General features: G+C 32.1%; 1 protein-coding gene across 2 annotated transcripts; it reads left to right on the top strand.

Annotated features, from left to right (window-relative positions):
* Nucleotides 1–6,268: 6,268 nt before the first annotated feature.
* LOC136206062 (F-box/FBD/LRR-repeat protein At1g13570-like) lies at nucleotides 6,269–12,238 on the top strand. 2 transcript variants are annotated; one of them, XM_065996976.1, is made up of 4 exons: nucleotides 6,269–6,469; nucleotides 9,034–9,872; nucleotides 9,959–10,114; nucleotides 10,202–12,238. In XM_065996976.1, exons 2-4 carry the CDS (start codon nucleotides 9,081–9,083, stop codon nucleotides 10,565–10,567), a joined length of 1,314 nt encoding a protein of 437 aa, XP_065853048.1. In that variant the 5' UTR covers nucleotides 6,269–6,469; nucleotides 9,034–9,080; the 3' UTR covers nucleotides 10,568–12,238. The 2 variants fall into 2 exon arrangements, with proteins under 2 accessions (XP_065853048.1, XP_065853047.1); XM_065996975.1 differs by having other exon boundaries at nucleotides 6,270–6,469; nucleotides 9,054–9,872.
* The last annotated feature ends 8,263 nt before the right edge of the window (nucleotides 12,239–20,501 follow it).

Below are 20,501 nucleotides of genomic sequence, written 5' to 3'. Positions count from 1 at the left end.
TTGTAGAATTTAAGGTTACTTGTGTAATAGCTCCAGCTTGCCAACAAGTGATGGCGAAATGACAATCAACAAATAGGTGACAATTATGTTCTCCAAACTTATGGCAAATTGTACACACATTATTAACATCAAGCCCTTTACAGTAGAGATTATCTCTGGTAGGTAGCAGCTCAGAACAGGCCCGCCAGAGAAAGTTTTTCACCTTGGATGGAATGTCGAGGCCCCATAATTTACTCCAGAACTGCTTATCTATGTTATCTCCTTCACGTTTTTCTTTTCTTTCATTATGATTGTAAAATTTATCAAATGATGATTTACAATAATGCATCAATATTCATTATTTTCTTATCTCTCTCACTTTAGGCTTTTGTTCTTTCTTATCTCTTCACGGTTTTTTTTTCTTCCCCTAAATGGACTCTTCATTTCCTTTAAAAAACAATTAGACTCCATTCCTCTCATATTTCGATATTCTGTTCAAAGGTTAAAGTTTTTATTCAATTATTCAAATTATATTATTCTAAATTTAACAAATAAAAAAATATATAAAAAAACAAATAAAAATTTGAGATGATTAATTTCTTTAGGTGGCTTAATATATTAAGAGTCCCCTCAAATTGATCAGAAAAATTGATTAGTGGATTTGCAAGAAATTCTTAGTCCACTCACTCCTAATGATTTAAGGAGTGACTAATACATATCATCTCCAATAATCAATTATTTTATCATTAAAATTAGGGTAAATAATTTATTAGTCGCCTCATTTTTACTTTTTTGGTAGAATTGGAAGGCAATAAGCCCAGACACTCTTCTCATTTTTACTTAACACACTGTTTAGTCTCCCTATTTTGAAAAACACATTATAATATCCGTACCTTTTATCAATATTTACCCTTTAGTTCTCCTGTTTTTTTTTTTTTTAGTTTTTTAATTGTTATATTTGGCATAAACAGACAAACCGAGAATAACAGAGTAACATGACCATTTTGTATCTACTACAGCTGTCCTGAAAGCTAAGATATGTTCGGTTAAAAATCTAAAAAAATTTAGACAGAATGACTAAATGGTTAATATTGACAAAAGATATAAACTTTATAATGCGTTTTTCAAAATAGAGGGTCTAAACAGTGTGTTAGGTAAAAAGACGGGGACTAATAAATTATTTACCCTAAAAATAAGAGTAATAAAATAAGATAAAATATAGATATATACATATATCACTGTCTCTGTTTGCAATTATTATTTTTTTCAAATGATAACTATAATTATAACTTATTATTATTAACTTTAACTTTATTTTAAGGATTATTAATTTTAACTCAATTATAAATATAATTAATATATTTTATCAAAAAAAAAATATATATATAATTAATATATTAATATTTAAACTTTTGGACCGGGTTAGATTGAGTTTTTTAGACAAATTCCAGATCCAACTTATCTTATGTTCGGATTTAGACGGATTTAGACCGGATTAGGCCAACTACTAATATATCCCATCAAGAGAAGAGGATAAATCTGAATGAAAAGGTGAAAGTAGCAACTAAAAATCAAAGTAGATGAAGCTAAAAAAACAAAAGGCAATTAAGAAAGATATGATTGACACTTTGGCAGCCTAACCTTCTTGATTCTATGCTTTTCTGTCTAGGAATATTCTAAGCATATTCAATCATTCATTTCATTTTTCTAATTTTTATACAAGAAAATTCTAAGGCATCTTGATACGGTAGATCATTCTATAGAAAAACCTATATAAACCCCTGTATAGGAATACACTTAGGACCGAACTATTTGTATAACAATTGTGAGGTTATTACTAAATAAAGTTTGGTAATAGAGGTTTATTACCAAGTTGAGACCGCGTTTTTTTATAACAAAATAGAAGTTATTCCTATATAGAGTATTTCTATATGGAGGTTTTATTGTATCTTATATATTATTTGACTATAAATGATTGATGATTGATAATTAAGAGAAACAAGATCAATTAATAAGATCACAAAAGCGGACCGATATAAGGGGTCGGGAGGAGTGTTAGAAAATTCTATTAAATCATGTATATGAAATTTTAATTTTTATACATCTCATCCATATAAGAAAAAAAAACATGTATTTTTAAATCTAACTTTTCCATTTTTTATATCCCGTGCATTGCACGGGCAGGTTATCGACTAGTTAATAGTTAAAATCATGTATTTGTCTAAAGAAAATAGCAATAGAGCTTATTATAAACATGTTACATGCATTTTCTTAATACATGCATATAAACATGCACATTATAAACATGTTAGCAATAGTGATAGCTTTAGTTGTTTTGATTTTTTTTTCTTTTTGAAACTTTAAAGCTTTTATTTAATTGAGAATCTATATATTATAGTTACTAAAAGTTAAAACATCAATGACGGAATTTTTTTTTGTAAAAGATGAGAAACGAAAAACAAAAGAAATTTATCTCACGTATTACATACAAATTAAAAAAATAATAATAAAGTTTAAATTGTTCGTTATCATTGTTGGGCAATGTATATTCACCTAACTCATGAAATCGTGCAATCTTTAAAGTCAAGATCAATTTTACTCATATCCAACATAATTTTTGAAAGGACTGATTTGATAATTATTCGAGTACCACATTAGATCTTTTAAACAAGTTAATCGATAAACTAAAGTAGTTTTCAACATTTTAACATGTTGTTTATAAATATTTTAATAACCAGTAAACACTTTAAACAGTTTTTTTTTATTTGTGATTAACTTGTATTTGTCATACTTAAATATTGAAATGTCTTGGTAGGTTCTTTGTTACTACCATATTAGCAACAAAATAAATATTTGACATAATTCACATTTGAAATGTTTAATGTGACAGTTAAGTAACGAGTTAAATAAAAACCAGCTTGTTTAATTTTTTGATATCTTGCTTAATAATATTAGAGGTAAATTTCACGTTTTAAAACACAATAAACACAAATTTAAAAATAATTAATAATGCAAAAAAATAAATTTTGCAACGTGCACATTTCGCAGCTAAGAAAAATTCACGAAACTCATAGGATCATTGAAATTAAATTTACACTAAACAATTCAATCTACATTGTTGCCTATTGCTCATTAAATTTACACTAAACAATTCAAATTTTTATTTTTTTACCTTTTGTTTTGTTGTATTTTCCTAAAAACTCATGTTTTGCTTGTGTTTTTCATAAAAATCTCAAATAAATACAAGTGTTGCCTTGACCTGAGTTAATGGGCTAGGCCGAAGCAAATGAAGCCCATACCTGAAATGAATAAAAAATTTATATTTTCTTTTCACTTCTTCTCCAGTTTTCCCTTTAATTATATATATATATATATATATATATATATATATATATATATATATATATATATATATATATAACATGTCATTTTATTAAAAAGAAAAACATAAGAGACGAGAATAGAAGAAAAACCTCACACAAATATAAAGTAAAACTAGTACAAGGGGAAAAAAAATCATAAAGCCAAAAAAGAAACACTGAAAAAATGAACTACTTCTTGTAAATTCACATTCGAAGGAAAAATTAACTGCAATTCATTCTTTATCATTTAGGAATTTCTAGAGATTTGGATCTGAATCATTTCTACTGCAACCACTTAGATTTAATGATCTACGTATAAAATAAAACGTTTTCGTTCTTGTTAAACCCCAAAAAAGTATAAATGAAAGATTTATATAGAATAGATGTAATTCAGACGAATAAAGAGATCCAATGAAATATATAATCTCCACCTAAAATGAAATCACCAACAAAAAAATAAACTTGAAATGTGGACCAAAATAAATAGATAAGAAAAGGAAGAAGGAAGATATGCGAAGAGAAAGGAGAACTGCTAAGAAAAGAGAACATCAACAAGCTTAACTAAAAAGAGAAAGAAGAAGAAAATGACTTGTATTCATGATTATAGAATTAGCGGGGGAAGTCTCATTAAATACCTAGTCTAAATAGATAGATTGCGGGGATCAAGTAATCTCCAAGGTTATCATCTTGAGTTATATCAGTAAAATCCTGACCAGATGCCTTAAGGAGCCTTATAGAAGGTTCAAATATAGATAGGTGAGCGGTCACCAAGGGTTCCAAATCCGAAATCTAAAAATACAGCTTAGGGTATTAAAGGACAGTTCTAATATCTTCTATGCATGAGAGCCTGAGATCCGGATAATGGTCGGTATCGATGGTTGAAGGAAAAAAGCTCACATGGCATACATATGGAGAACGCTAGTGTGAAAGCAACAAAGAAAGGATAAAATATGTAAAGGCCTCCTCCTATTGGAAGAACACAATATCACAATGTGAATGTGGCACATCAAAATCCTAACAAGAGCCACGATATATAAATAAAGGGTTTAAGAGAATTTTTTTTTTTTTTTGATGTGCTCAAAACCCTAGCTGCCATTACTTTTTTGCTATTTTTAAAAGTGATATTGACTTAAGCAACAAAGTACTTATGTTGGGTAGGCGACACCTATTCTATTTTTTTTAGGAATTCAATAAGATGTTTAGGGGCTTTGTGAAATCACAGATGAGATGATTTTGACAATTTATCATATAAGGTTAGCGATAGGAAGAAAAAATATCCCTATTCCTAAGAATGGATCAGAGACGGTACATGTGGATTTCAAATCTATTATAATTAAAGTTACCCATAAAAATAGTGATGGTATATCCATTAATATATAATATTAAAATTAGTTATATGAATATTATATAATATATATTAATATTTTCCGATTAATATATTAATTTTACCTAATTTGCATTGCATTGAGTTTATAATTTGTTGAATGTTTTAATTTTATTATGTATGAAAAAACATTAATGGAATAATATGTCAAAGTTTTTAATATTTTGTTTTGTTATGAATGATTTATTAAAAAAATATTAATTGAATATAGTTAATATTAGTTTAAAAAGAATAGACATATATTTCCATATATATCTCTGTTACCCATTGGCGTGAAGACAAAGATAAATTTATCCCCATTTTCTTTTGATACGATGATTATGAACAGGAACGAGGATTAAATAGCTCACCTCATCCCAACCTACTTCATTGACCAACTTACACCTAAATAATTTCAAAATCTAAAATTTCATGTATCAAAATTGATTAGAATATCGTTTTCATCAACTTTACAATGGAGGATTATATATATTACAATGGTCAAGGTTTATTTTATGTTAATAAATGTAAAATTGAGTAACTTTGTATTATGTTTTGAAGTTAAGTAATCATAATGTTAGCAGCAGTAAACTTGAGTGGTGGTCATGAATATATTTTATTCATGCATGGTCAACCATAAGATTTCATGTTAAAAAGACGTTTTGAAGTTTAGTTATAATGTTAGTAAGAATAAATTTCAGCGACCATGAGTATAATTTACCCAAAAAGAAATACAAACATTTGTCCTTTTCGTAATAATAAAGAAAAGTCATAACTATTAGAATTGATGACTACTTAACACCTGAAGCAATTGTCTCATGAGGTGTCAAAACGAGTTATCACATTATAATCATATTTGTTATGTAATTTATATATTCTACGTGATTATATATGATGTAAATGCAACAAAAAAAATAACCGTATTAAACAAGTTACGTCAAGCGGATTTTCTTTACAATGTATCCCCTCATTACTGAAGTAAGAGGTCGTTATCCTGTTGCCAATTCCAATCATGATTCGTAGTAGTTGATGACAGTCACTCACATTTAAACTCTATCCACAAAACCAATTCTGCAAGGGTAGGGGAATCTAACGACGAATTTCCTCTGCAAATCATGTTACCGTGTCGAAAATTGATAACCTCTATTTATCATATTTTCAAGATAGAGGCATACGGTCCAACTATCGTTCGAAATCTTAAATTACAAAGCTGAACTCTGATATTAAATTATTGGCTGATACACATATAATATGATAAACGAACTTACTACAAAAGGACAAATTACGTGCATGATTTATTTTTCAAAACCTCTTTAACGCTACAACTAATCATTACTCCAACATACAATAAACTCAAATTCGGTATCACTAACTTAAACGATTTGAGATTTTTAACTACTTAAATTAACCCTAAAAAGATTAATGTTACTTGGGTGGGCTAGGTTTAAAAGCTTTTGGGTTATATTTCAATACTCAAATACCAAACCCAGCACGTATAAGGAAAAAAAATAGAAGTATTATTTGAGTGTTTATGTGTAGCACCAAAATAACTGTATGAGCGAGTGTGGCTAAACGCACACCATTCCGTACTTTGATATCAAGCAGGTGCGTATTGAAAGATGCTTCCATAAATTTTGACTTTTGATGAAAGACTCAGGAAATATGCAGCCATCGTGCTTCGCCCTTTTCTTCCTTACACATCAAAGCTTCGGAAATATCATCTCAAGTGTATAGAACACTATAACATTTCCAGTGCATAGTCGAGGTAATCTTATGCGTTTGAGCTTTTTTGTGTTTTTTATTTTTCAATTTTGTGCTTAATTTCGAAGAATTGTTGTTGTAGATGCCTGTTACGAACTGTTGTTTTCGTTCGTTTGGGCAAAAGATCAAATCAATTGAAGATTTTGATTTCTTAGGGTTTTTGGTGATTACTGATTATGCAATTCGTACATCTTTTCAGTTGAGATTATTGTTTTCACGATACTGGAACTTCGTCTCTTCACATGTAGTTGGGGTTCTATTTAATAGTTATTCTGCCCAACTTGAGCTTTGTTTTAGTGAACTTGAGCTGTTTTTATGATCACTATTTTCAAGTTTGGAATACTCCATATTTTCATGGTTATAATTAGGTTACTGGGAAACAACTTAACCATGATGTTAAAACCAATATATTCCATGTTTTCCTTAGAACTTGAACTTTAGAATGTTTCATCATATATATTTTTTTTCTTCCAATTGTTCAATCCAAAAACTCTAGTAAAGATAAATTATTTTTGACTTGGTTTAATTTTTCGTTTGTCTTCTATTTGTTGTATGAATTATCATTTCAATTTGAATAAACATTTCCTTTTCTTTTTTTCACAATGAGTTTTTGAGATTTGAAAGGAAATACAATATCATGATACTGATGACTACCTATTCTTGAAAAAGTAATTTGTTCCTGATAAATTCCAAAAGGAAAAAAATGAAATAGCTGAGAAGATGTGAAGAGTTAGAGGAGGATGGTGACTATAGTTTTTTGTGGTGCGCGTGCCGTATATGGAGGATCCGAATTTATTGTTTATTGATTTTATTAGCAAATTAGATTCACATGCATTAATGCTTTCTAAAATAGGGTGTTAAGCTTGTTATTTTAAAATCTGTTTCCTTTATTAGCAGCTGAATTCAACAAGTGAACTTATGTTAGAAGGTTTTGGTGGATATAATTGGTAACTTTTTGGTGGGTTAAGGTGTCGAGCACGACTATTTGCTTCTTGTTTTGTGATTTTTACCAAAGATGTCGAGCACAACTATTTACTTCTTGTTTTGTGAGTTTTAGCAATTATGTTCTATCCAATTTTGGATATATTATATTTCTAGTTGTTGGATCTCCAAATGAATGTATAGGCTTTTGAAACTTACATTATGATCTTTAGTTAAAGCATATTCTTTTTTATTCATTATTATTATTTTCGCGAAATATTTGGTGTTATATGTATTCTTTCTTTTCTAGTAGTGATATTAATCATGATAATTAAATTAGAACTACTTTTTTAGATCTCTGATTTTTGTTTTTTTCCTCCTTCAGTTTCTCTCTCTTTATTCGGATGATGGGTAAATACTTTTTGGTCTATTCTAGATCCCTTATTTCCTCTAGGTTTCAGCCATTTGAATTGTGAACCTCGAAAGCATTAGTGAAATAGAATTCATGAAGAACATAGTCCAAGTTTAAGTGCAATAGAATGAAGAAAATAGTTGAGTTTTAATAATGGAAGGCACGCAAGTAGGCATATCCAACAGACTTTAGTTAGTGAAACTATTGCAAATTACTCGTAAAGTGATTATAACGATCGTTATGGTGGTGCCAAGTTTGAATGCCTCTTTTCTGAGTTGGGCATTTTATTTATTGATGTTATACTCTCAAATAATCTGAGGATTCGACATGAATTTTAAATTAAGCTAAAGTTTTAGTCAAATTTAAATTCATTAGTTGCTATGATTTTGTGTCGTACATTGACGAAATGAATTATCCTTAACTATTTCATTTATTCATTTGCTTTTATAAAATAGTTGTATAACTTTTTATGCAAAGTAGTATTTTAAAAAATAAATTGTGGTTCAATATTTTAAAAAATAAACTTTAAAATAAAAAAGAAGAAAGTTAGATGTAGACATGTTTTCTAATTTTTCAGCTTCCCATTTTGAAATTGGAAAATTAGGAAAAGAAAAGGAAAATGCCAAATATTTCTGAAACCAAAGAAGGCGACAAATTCTTAGAACAATATGCGGTGTTATTATTTAGTGGTTTTGATTCAACTCTCTTGCATATGGACTCGGAGGGAATCTATTTTTTGGAATCACCCACAGGGAAACACTTCCACGTATGACTCACGTGAAAACTAGATTGATCTATTCTTTTGACATTATCAATGCCTCACTGGAAATTAGATTGATCTATTCTTTTGACATATCAATGCACGAGGATACCACTTCAAACTATGATAATTTATTTGCTGTTTATGCTGACTGATAAAAAAAGAAACAACTTGTGCTGGCTGGGTTATTTTGATTGTAGCAGCCTTTTTTTACTATGAATGTCTAAATGTATATTATCCATGCATCTTATCAATGGTTCAGTTTGAGATACTGAGAACAAAGAAAGACTAGATATTTTCCTGGATAATTCCAATTAATAATGTTGAGTTGGAAGGTTCTATTTATTAGGATAGATTTATGCTGTTCATCGCTTTGTATGCTATCGATGATGACACGTGGAGGACTATAATTTTAGGTGTTTATGATTTTCGAGTCTAGTACGTGAAAGATTCATGTAGTAACTCACATATATAGATTTTCTTTTATAATTGCAGGCTAGCTCTTTGCGGAAACAAATTATTATGGACAGGATTTTTATTGGATCTGGTTTAGATAGAATCAGTGATCTTCCAAGCAATGTGATAGATCACATTCTAGCATTTTTGCCATTAAAAGATGCTGTGAGAACCAGTACCTTGTCAAAGAACTGGAAGGAAAAATGGCACACAATGCCACATGTTATAGTTGATGAGGACTTGTTTCATGAAAGATCACAGAGGAAACTTGAAGGCATAATCAATTATATTCTCGGTAGACATGAAGGGAGGATTGAGAAATTTTCAGTTTCTGTTGAAAAAGTGAAAAACTCTTACAATATGCAGTGGTGGATATGGAGGCTGTCACAAAAGTGTATTCAGGAACTAACCCTCATTATCCGGAGAGGCCGGTGCAATGAAGTGCCATCTGTATTGTTTTCTTATCAGCAGCTGAGAAAGTTGAATCTCCGCCATTGTGAGGTTAAGCCAGCACATCTATTCAGAGGATTTCAAAGTCTTACGAACCTTCAACTGAACAAAGTCAACATAGCGACTGCTGCATTTGAAAAACTTATTTCCAGCTGCCCTCTGCTTGAACATTTGACAGTAAGAAAGTTAAGTTGCGTCGATCATCTTCATATTAATGTTCCCAAACTCAAGTACTTCTGCTTTGATGGAGAATTCAAATCTATGTGTTTCAACACTCCACTTCTGGAGGTATTGTCTGTTAATTTATATCGAATTGGTTCTGAGAATAACCAGTTCGATTTAAGATTCAAATTTCGTTGTCTGCCATCTGCAATTAAGGAGCTTTATGTGCGATGTCACTTTCATAAGGTAAGATGACTTAAGATTTTGTTTTCCGGTACACTCTTTTTTACAAAGTAATGCTGTTAATTTTAATTCTGTGCTTTGGCTTTTAGTACTTGGCTGCCTGTGATACTTTCAATGAAGATTTAACGTATAGCAATCTAAGGGTGCTTGCACTCAATGCATTTTGTTTCGAAAAGGTGGACCAAGTCATATGTCTTCTCTCCTTGATTGGAACCGCTGTCAACTTAATAACGCTTGAGATAACAGTAAGTATTAAATTGTAAATGAAGATAAAGTATTTTCCCAAATAATTGGTGATAGAAATGGCTAATGATCTCAATTTTGTCATATAGGCATGTAGGTACAGCAGCGAAGCGGTATTGGAACCTCTGACAAAATTTTGGGAAGAGCAAAGTAATGCTCCTTTAACCTTGAACAAATTGCAGAAAGTGAGAGTGAGATCATTCCGTGGTAAAGAACCGGAGATAAAGTTGATTCAATTTATAATGGCGAATTCACCTGCACTGGAGGAATTAACAGTAGAATGCATGAAGAATCCCGACTTCGACGAGGATGAAGTAAAGGGAGTGTTGCAGGTATTATGTAAAGCTTCAACTGAATTTAAATTTATTGGAGGGAATTATGAGTCGAGCAGTGAGGAATCATCAGATTCTGATGACAACTCAAATGGTTCTTACTCTTCCGACGATAGTGATTAGCAAAGTCGGGTATTTTCTTCCCGCCCCCCTCCCCCCTACCCGAGAGATAGAGTACTTAGAAGGAATGCTGTTGTTTGGTATCAGAATTTTCATTGGTTGACAATTGCATGACATGAGTTGCAGCTGTTGAAAGTTTAGTTGAATAAAATAGGAAGTGGATCATTTTGCTATGTATGTATGCATTTCTTAGCAGGTCTATGCCATCTGTGATGGGGTTAGAGTTTTCACGCAGGGGCAATGCCCGTACGGAACCCTAGGACTCTCGCATTGTACGGAACCCATGGGCTCATCAGGGGAGCGGGCCTGAATTACCAGTCAGCTTTAGCAAGTTTGGGTAAGGCTGACTAGTAATTTGGGGAGTAATGCTAGTGCCGCACGGTGCGTGACACATGGCATTCAATAATATATCAAAATCAGACTTAATTTATCAATCACCAAGTTCAACCGTGTAGTAAAAAACACTAGCCCATAGGGATCCTTTATTTTCTGTATCACAATCAGTCCAGGGTTCCAAGTTAAAAAAAAACTTTTATCGTTTGTAAATTCATCTCTAACAAATAAAATGGTAAAATAAATTGGTAAACTTTTGCTATTTTACTCCTACTAATAGAAAATTTAAACATAATGGTTTATTTTTAATTCCACTAATGATTTAACTGTTATATCGAACTATCGAACTTTCTAAACATAAATAATGTCTAAAATGTTAACTGTGTTGCAAATAATTACAAAATATTACAAAATGTCAAATTAAGTCTGTAATTTATAAATTAATCATAAAAAACTATATAAAATATTTATTACGTATTATTACAGTTGCAAACAATTTGACAAAACACATAAAACTATTTCATTTTATCGATAAACTTATTTGAAAAATCCAATATAATAATCAAATAATGATTAAACCAGTCTATGAGGTAAAATTTATCTTGCTTAGAATATCTCACAAGTTTGAAAACAATTGATTTTGAACGCAACCTGCACAATTTTGCTAATAAAATTTCTTCTTTAAATTTATATATATATATTTTTTTTTGAATTTTGATCTTTATTCTATGTGTTAAATTTTTTAGAATGTAGATGTAAAGGGCCAAAATTTATTTTTTTGTCCCATGCCTGTTCGCAACTAAAGCATTAATATTTAGAGTCCGGCGAACCCTTTCCGGTGCTTAAGTCAGAATAGTACTAAGAAGTACAAATTGAAAGCAATTGACTAAGAGAGATATAATATTGAGAATGACGTACCTAAGGCTCTGATTACCAAGCTATTTATAGGTGATTTAGTCACTTACATAGAGTTTGTATGCTTTACAAGCGCCCTATTTTTCATATTATTCGGCATTAAGTGGGAGTTGGGAGCGTGCTTTTAGGATCCGGCACAATTATTGTCCCAAAGAAGCTTGCTTTGATGCTGAGCTTCAATTGTTTATAGACTCAATGAACCTAGGCCCAAATGCTAGATTCGGGCCTTAAGTTATTGTTTAAGCATTTGAGGCCCACTTATTCCCTACTGTATCAATTAGTACTCTATGTTGGAAGCTAAATTTGAAGTGCCAATGTTACTACAATGATTTGTTAGTTTGGTTGGAACCCAATTTCAGAAAAAGCTAAAATTCATAAGGATATTTGTATTATTATATTATGTATATAATATTTTAATTTTGTTTAGTAACTTTAATGTTATTTGCATTATGATTTTAGTTGCCTAATTTAAACCATCATGATATATATTTTAATCTGATTTAGTAGTTTCATTAGATCATCACTGTAGGTGCAAACTATGATTACTTTGTTTTTGACAAAGTAGCTATTATTTTGTATTTTTTTTCCATCATTGGATTCATTACTTTGGGAGCGAGCGATCGAACAAAGACTAAGGAGGACAGTGAAGATCTCGGAAAACCAGTTTGGCTTTATGCCGAGAAGATCAACTATGGAAGCCATCCATCTAATGAGACAATTAATGGAGCACTATCGAAATAAGAAGAAAAATTTGCATATGGTTTTCATTGACTTGGAGAAGGCATATGATAAGGTACCAAGGAAAGTGCTTTGGCGGGCCTTAATAAGGAAAACATTTCGCGGAAATATATTGACATCATAAAGGACATGTATGAGGGAGCATGCACGAATGTACGTACCAGTGTTGGGAAGACTGAAGAGTTCCCTATTACGATTGGAGTGCATCAAGGTTTTGCACTAAGCTGATTTCTTTTTGCCATCATTATGGATGAAATAACGAGTTCACTTCAAGATGGTATACCATGGTGCATGTTGTTTGCAGATGATATTGTGTTGGTTGATGAGACGAAAGAAGGTGTAGAGAGGAAGTTGGAACTATGGAGACAAATTTTAGAATCTAGAGGCTTTAAGTTGAGCCGAAGTAAGACAGAATATTTGGAGTGTAAGTTTAGCAACGATAGAAGTAGGGAGGCATAAGGATGGCAACGGGTAGTGTACCCGTGGGTATCCGGCACTACCCGACCCTAATGGGACTACCCGTACCCTGCATAAAAGGGTATGGGACGGGTATGAGATCAAAATTATTACCCGTTAGGGTAATGAGACGGGTATGGGAATACCCCCTAGGGTACCCGGTACCCGTTACCCGTCATAAAAAAATTTATATTAATAAATATAATTGTTTTTTAGATGTAAGACATGAAATTTAAACCCCAACCATTTATTTTTCAACAATTGAGTGATACCACTAAGCTACTTTATTCTTATTAATTATGGTTCAATTTATTCAATTTTTAGATTGATGATTTATTAAATTTATAGTTTGTTAAATTTGTAATATTTTTTTTTATTTATTGATTATTAACGGGTAAGGGTACCCGCGGGTACCCGCGAATTAAATGGGAAGGGTATGGGATGCAAAAAGTATACCCGTTAGGGTAATGAGACGGGTACGGGTAATTAAAAAATAAAAGGGTAAGGGTTTGGGAATGGCATTACCCGCGGGTACCCTACCCGTTGCCATCCCTAGGCAATGACAATCACCCTAGATGTGAGAGTTGTTCAGGCCTCGGAGTGCTTCCGGTATTTAGGATCTATTATCAAACAGATGGAGAAGTAGATGAGGATGATGCTCATAGGATTAAATCTGGTTGAGCGAAGTGGAAGAGTGCTACGGGTTTCCTTTGTGACACCGGCATGCCTAATAGATTGAAGGGAACATTCTACCGCACGGCAATTAGACCAGCATTGTTATATGGTACGGAGTGTTGGACAGTGAAACACTGTCACATCCATAAGATGTCGGTGGCGGAGATGCGTATGTTGAGATGGATGTGTGGTCATATGAGAAATGATAGGGTGACTAATGAAATAATTAGGATAAAAGTAGGGGTTACATCTATTGAGAATAAAATGAGGGAAAATCGACTAAGGTGGTTTGGCCATGTAAGACGAAGATCGCTTAATGCGCTGGTTAGGAGGACCGAAGAGTGGCAAAGGGATATAGTGATGAGAGGTAGGGGTAGACCTAAGCAAACTTGGAGGCGGGTGATCGAGAGTGATATGAGTTTATTAGGGATTGAAGAGAATATAGTAGTGGATAGGACAGAGTGGAGGGAGAGAATTTGTATCGTTGACACGACTTGATTGCACGGTTACATATGATGGTTCATGTTAGCCGACCCCGAATCATTTCGGGATGAAGGCTTTGTTGTTGTATTGGATTCATTACTTGGATTAATTTTCTACCTCAAGTATCTACTCATCAATGTAATGTGTACTCGTATCCCACACCAAGATTAATTAATAGTTTTCATATCATCATGCCTTCTGACCCTTACAGGTAGAGGTACTTTTTATTTGGTAAAAGCATAAAAACAAAAAAATAGCCGAAAAACAGGGGCGGAGAAAAGGGGTGGCTGCTGTTGGAAGATTCGGGCACAAACAAAAAAAATAGCCGAAAAACAGGGGCGGAGAAAAGGGGTGGCTGCTGTTGGAAGATTCGGGTTGGGTGCAAGATAGTGTGAAAAAGAAAAATGATATACATGTGTAAAATTGATCCCACCATCATAGCAGCATTGTTGAAAAGTGCAACCTTTTCTTATGTTTCTACAAACCCAATTTAACCATCAAACTTACGACCTAAAAAAGAACTGATCCTATGAAAACCACAATGACCTTTTTCAGGTTTTATGAAATTCTTACCAATGTATGTAGGTGGTCCATACCAAATATATATATGGTCCATACCAAATGAGCACATTGAGATCTCTTACATTAATATACAGGACCAAATCTCATGTTGTTTAGACTCTGCAACATATAATTTCTCTAACAGTGAGAATGACTTGATTCCTACAATAAGTGTGGGTTGGTTATTGTTATATGAATAAATACAAAGTGTACTACATAGAGTTTGAGTTCGAATCCTAATATTTGAGTTTGAATCCTAATATATATTACATATACTCATTAGGAGATGAACTATTTGAAATGTACATAATCAGTTGATAAGTTTCGAACGGGTTAATTTAATTCAATTACAAAAGATTGGAAGAAAAAGAAACCCCGGAAGAGTTCACTTTCTCAAGAAATCATTTTTAGAACTCTATGGTTTGAAAATATGTTTACATACACCTTTACTAATTTAGCCCAATCATTCATTTTTATTATCAAAGCGAGATTTAGTTCATTTCTATCCCCATCATTACCATTTATTATCGTTTAGGCTTTCACTTGGGTACCACTCAGTTATGATCGGGTTGTTACTGACTCACCAACTTCCTCTTAGTTTGTCCTAAAACAAATATATCGTACATTGAGAGTTCACTTTGATACAACCTATAACAACTTTGTCAAATACCATATATATGACGTTGTCCTAAGGAGTGGTGCTAGGTTGAAAGCGTGAGCAAGGAGTAGTCTTAAAAGACGACGATGAGGCAAGAATGAACTGAATCCATATCAAAACGGAGAGTGACTAGGGGTGCGTATAATAGTAAGATGTGTTTCCAAAAAAAAAAGATGGTTTTTAAGGTCGTGAGGTCCAAAGAATGAGACTTGGGCCAAAGGTGGACACTATTTACATACTATTGGACCTGACTCTCACATATATGGCCCAAGAATAGGTTTTATTCTTGAGAATGAAGTGTGTAGAACATAAACTCATATTCCTATGTGTTTAAATTCCATAACAAATGGATTATCGAGGACGTGAATCCTCGACCACTCGGTCTAAAAGGCTATGATACCATGTTAAAGTCTCATTTAACTTAAAAGTTTAACCCAATAGTTATCCCTTAAAAATAACTTTTATCATCAATACAATTTGCAAACCTTACAGGTTCAACCTTTGTTTAAGAATCAAGTTCTTATGTATTTTCAGATTTTTTTCTTGAAGTAAGTGCGCTTACTTGATCTTTGTTGTTTTAAGGTAAAAAAAATTCACCCTTATTTCGCTTAACCCACTCTAGATACGTGTCAAGTGGTATCTGAAGATGTCACTTTTGGGTTTCAAAGAGCATAGTTTTAGATAGAGACACTACATTCATGAGTCACTTTTGGCATACCCTTTGGACTCTGTTTGCTGCCTCTTAAAAGTTCGGAGTGCACCCTTAGGCATACATAAATTTTGAGGCATTGAACCAAACAATAGTAAATCTATTAAGAAGTATAGGGACAAGCCTAAAACGTGGGACTTTTCCATTGCCAGGCTGAGTTTGCTTATAATGGGGTAGTCCATTCATTTACCATATACATATTTTTCTCTATTGTCTAAACTAAGGTATCAAATCATGCATTAGATTTAGCCCCAGTTCCTTAAGATAAAAAAAAGTAAATGTCCCCACTCAGAAATTCACCCATGAGATTCGTCTAGTGGTCGAAGAGGTTTAGGAAAAACTTAAACACAACAATGCTAAGTTAAAGGAAATAGTGGGTGCACATAGGAAAAGTCAACAGTTTGAGGTTGGAGAGGAGGTGATGGTGTATTTTGGAAAAGAAAGACTAGCTAGTGCAATGAGCATTAAAGTTAGGCCTCAAAAGTATGACCCTTATAAGATCCTAAAGTAGCATAGACCAAGCACCTATGTACTCCAACTTCCAAATTGAGTACCGAATGTCCCCCTCCTTCAACATCAAGGATTTGAGTGCTTACAAAGTCGATGGGCCCTTAAACTATCCAACTGGAGGTGGAGAGCTCAACTCTCTTAAAGAATGAGAAATAATGAGAACAAATCTAAAAGCCTTTATGAGCAGTGTAGTCAGATATTGTCATATCTCCTAGCCATTAGAGGATTCAAATGATAAGCAATTGAAGCATCCCAAATCGAGTCTTCATTTTGAAGATATGTTTAACCTTGCCCCATGAAGAGATTCTATTTAGAGTAACAAGAATGGGCCATCGCCAGTATATTTCCTTATTTGTGAAAGAAAGAACTATGTAATTATTTTTGTTCAAGATAGGAGTTCTCTGTTCCAAAAAAAAGACATATAGGATTTAGTCGAAAATTCTACTTATTAGGAAATTGAGAATTCCTAATAAGTTGTTTTTGAGTTAAATTCTCAACTTCTCATTAATATTTTGAGAACTACTCCATCAGTTTCATTATAATTAACATTTTAAGGAAAACTTTTTGTTTCAATTTATTTGATGTTTTACGCTTCAATAAACATTGAATGTGTTTTTAATATTCGTATGAAAACTTTAAATATTAATTAAAATGAAACATAAAAATTATCTAATTTCTTATTTTGGTTGTTAGTAGAGGATGTATACGTTTTAGTTTCTATTTCCTAGTTATAAATTTATTTTTGTAAATTTCTTACGTGAGTGTTTAATCATCGATCGCCTTTTTGATTGGAGATTTATCATTCCTATCCTCTAGGTTATTACGAATATAATGAACCTCATGCAAGTTTTTAAGACATTCTTTTCTATGATATATTAATGTATTTAAGACTCTTCAACCTTCTTTTGTAATAAAAAAAAGTATTATAATTTTTTTAAATAATTATCCAATAAAAACTAAAAGACATAGATGGGTCTAGTGGTTGGTAGGGGTTTAACACCCAACCAAATTCTTTTTAATTAAATACTCATCGACATTGAAACACATCTTTATCTTCTAGTGAATTAATTCTAAATTCGTTACTCTTACGAAATATACATAATTAGCTACATAGGAGATAAAATTATGGAACCGATAAAGAAGGTTATTCCTCGCATTGGTAAAAACTACAAAAACAAGAACAATCTAACTAAGAAACTTAAAAATTGGATTAAAATCTAATCTTGGACAACCATGATCAATCAATGACTCTTAAAGAACCCAAAAAAAAAAAACACTAAAACACTAAAACTAGCTAGCTAGTCCCAACAATTCAGCCTTCACATGAAGTGACCCTTTTTTGCCAAAAGGAAAAAAAATAAATGTAATAGGCAAGTTCAACAAATTCACATGTGGAAGAAGGAACTTAATTAATGTCATCTTGTTAGCTATGCTATGCTTTCTTGGTTGCCTTTGTCTCCATCTCACCACCACCACCTCTATAATTTCCACTACAAATCACAGATTCTTCATCACTAACCTCATCATAATAAGAATAAGAAGAAGAAGAAGATGAAATTGCAATTTTCCCCCAAATTGGACCCAAATGATGACTTCCAAGAACAGTTACACCATTCTTCATCATCACCTCTTTTCTATGGAAGTTTCTGTGACATCCACAAGCCTCACACACAAGAGATTCTTTACTCCCTTCTTGATTTCCCTTTGGGATGAACTCTCCACAGCCATCTGCTGCATACCCACCAATTAGAACAGCATGGTTCCTCCAACACTCTCTGTACATGACCACAGAGTCTTGGTTGGGGTTCTTGGATGCTTCCATTAGAGAGTGGGGGAAAAGAAGAAGGGGGGGGTTGTTTGTAAATATGTTTTGGAGGTGGGAAATGGAGAAAAGTAGCTGTTTTTATTGTTTTTGGGTGTGGTGTGGTGTGGTGTGTTGTGTGGTCCATTTTGATGACAAAGAAAAAAAGGGGTGGTGGTTTGGTGAGAGATATAGGAATGAATCATAATCATATACGTTTTCTTCATTGCTTTTTTGCCCATTGGTTCTAGTTTGGCAGTTAGATGTTGTTGGTTAGATTTTTTTAAATTATTATTTATTATTATTTGGGTTGGGACAACTACAACAAATAAATCCAATGGCTTGATGGATTTGCAAAAACAATTTTCGTGGTTTTAAACATAGGTGTGTACTTTGTGAATTTTGCAGTAAAATGTATATAACTATTTTTCGACCAAACAATACTTGTGGTTTAGTTTTAATTTGCAAAGTTAGACCTTATATTTTAGATAATTTGCAAAGTCAATAATTTTAATTGCTTCAAATCACTTCCTTTTATTGTAGATAATCACGGCAACAATTTTTTGAAGGAATAAATGAGTTTGTAAACTGCAAAAAAAGGCACATACTCTTATTTGCAAAATTTTAAATCCTGAGGATTGTTTCTGCAAATCGGCCAAATCACAAGCTTTATTTTTGTAATTTTTCATTATTATTATTATTATTAAGGTTAATTTCAAATAAATTCCATGCGGTTTCATTTTTTTTACAGATTGATACATGTGGTTGACAAAATTTTCATTTTCTCAAATTTGACCGATAACAACCTCAAAATGAAAATTTTCAAAAATTAAAGTTGTTTAGTATCATATTTACTATGGAACCACATTTTTTTATTTTTTCAAAACCATCATTTTGAAGTTTTCTCTCATAAAAAACACCTCCTAATGACTTCAAACCTAAAATGTTGAAGAATTAAAGTTGCTTAAAATATCATTTAATTCTTGAAAAATTTCATTTTGAGGTCATTATTGGCCAAATTTGAAAAAAATGATTTTTTTGCTAACCACAGGTACCGATCTACAAAAAATGTGAAACTATAGGGTTTTATTTGAAATTAACCCTTATTGTTATTATTATTATAATTATTATTATTGATAATGACCCTGCCCATCTTTTTTATGATTAAGTCTTTATTTATGGCTAACACTATTCTGAATTTAGTTATTTTTTTCAAAATGAAGGACTAATTTTGGTGCTTGTGTTGTCCCTTTTCTACCTTGTTGCTTTCCCAAATATAACTTCTATCCTTAATAGAGTATCAAACTAGGTAAGTATAGTCTCCTATCTACTTTTCTTTTAACCGCCAAAATTGAATATGCCTCAATTAAGGCTTTTTGAAAGGCATCCTCCATGATTGTTCATCATGGTCGGACACTATATTAATCAAAGATTTCAAGTTTATGGATTGTGTTAATTAGATGTTGGCAAAAGAAAGGGTAAGAAGATTGCACTTATCTTGTACAAGTTTTGTGAGTGGTGTCATGATAAATAAACCACTAACATGTGGACCAATAAGAATAACTTATCTTAAAAAAGTAATTATCAATATCACGTGGATCAGTTAAGAAGAATTGTCGCACATTCAATTTCGATTCTATGATTATAATCATCATGTACACTTGTTAGGGTTGTTATAACCGTTTCAGGTTGATAGCAGACCTCCTTTATTAAGAAGCTGACACGTAGAATTAAGTTCATTTATAGCGTACAACATGTCAGTCTATAAATAAATAAAAAAGTGCATAGTGCAGAAAAAGATATTCTCTTTTCATAATTGATTTCATACTCTTTAACATCATTTCTCCTTTAACTTTGACGATTTAAACATCAGAGTGGGTTGGCAGTCCCCGACCCTCATTGATCCTTTATTTTTATTTTTATCTCATCTCAAGCAGTAAAAGGTTTCTAGGAAGCTCATCTCAAACAGTAAAAAAGTGCATAGTGTAGAAAAAACATTCTCTTTGTGTAATTGATTTCATACTCTTCAATATCGCTTCTCCCTTAGCTTTGATGATTTAAACATCATAGTAGAATCGATACTCTCCGACCCCTCTTT

This window comes from Euphorbia lathyris, chromosome 9 (genome assembly GCF_963576675.1).
Source record: "Euphorbia lathyris chromosome 9, ddEupLath1.1, whole genome shotgun sequence".
Taxonomy (NCBI): domain Eukaryota; kingdom Viridiplantae; phylum Streptophyta; class Magnoliopsida; order Malpighiales; family Euphorbiaceae; genus Euphorbia; species Euphorbia lathyris.
This window is presented reverse-complemented; position numbering and strand designations above follow the sequence as displayed.

What these genes read in the sequence shown, in the direction of transcription:
- LOC136206062 (XM_065996976.1), top strand. Translation starts at nt 9,081, where the DNA reads ATGGACAGGATTTTTATTGGATCTGGTTTAGATAGAATCAGTGATCTT. An exon ending in TGCGATGTCACTTTCATAAG is followed by an intron (nt 9,873 to 9,958) that starts GTAAGATGACTT and finishes TTTGGCTTTTAG; the next exon opens with TACTTGGCTGCCTGTGATAC. An exon ending in TAATAACGCTTGAGATAACA is followed by an intron (nt 10,115 to 10,201) that starts GTAAGTATTAAA and finishes TTTGTCATATAG; the next exon opens with GCATGTAGGTACAGCAGCGA.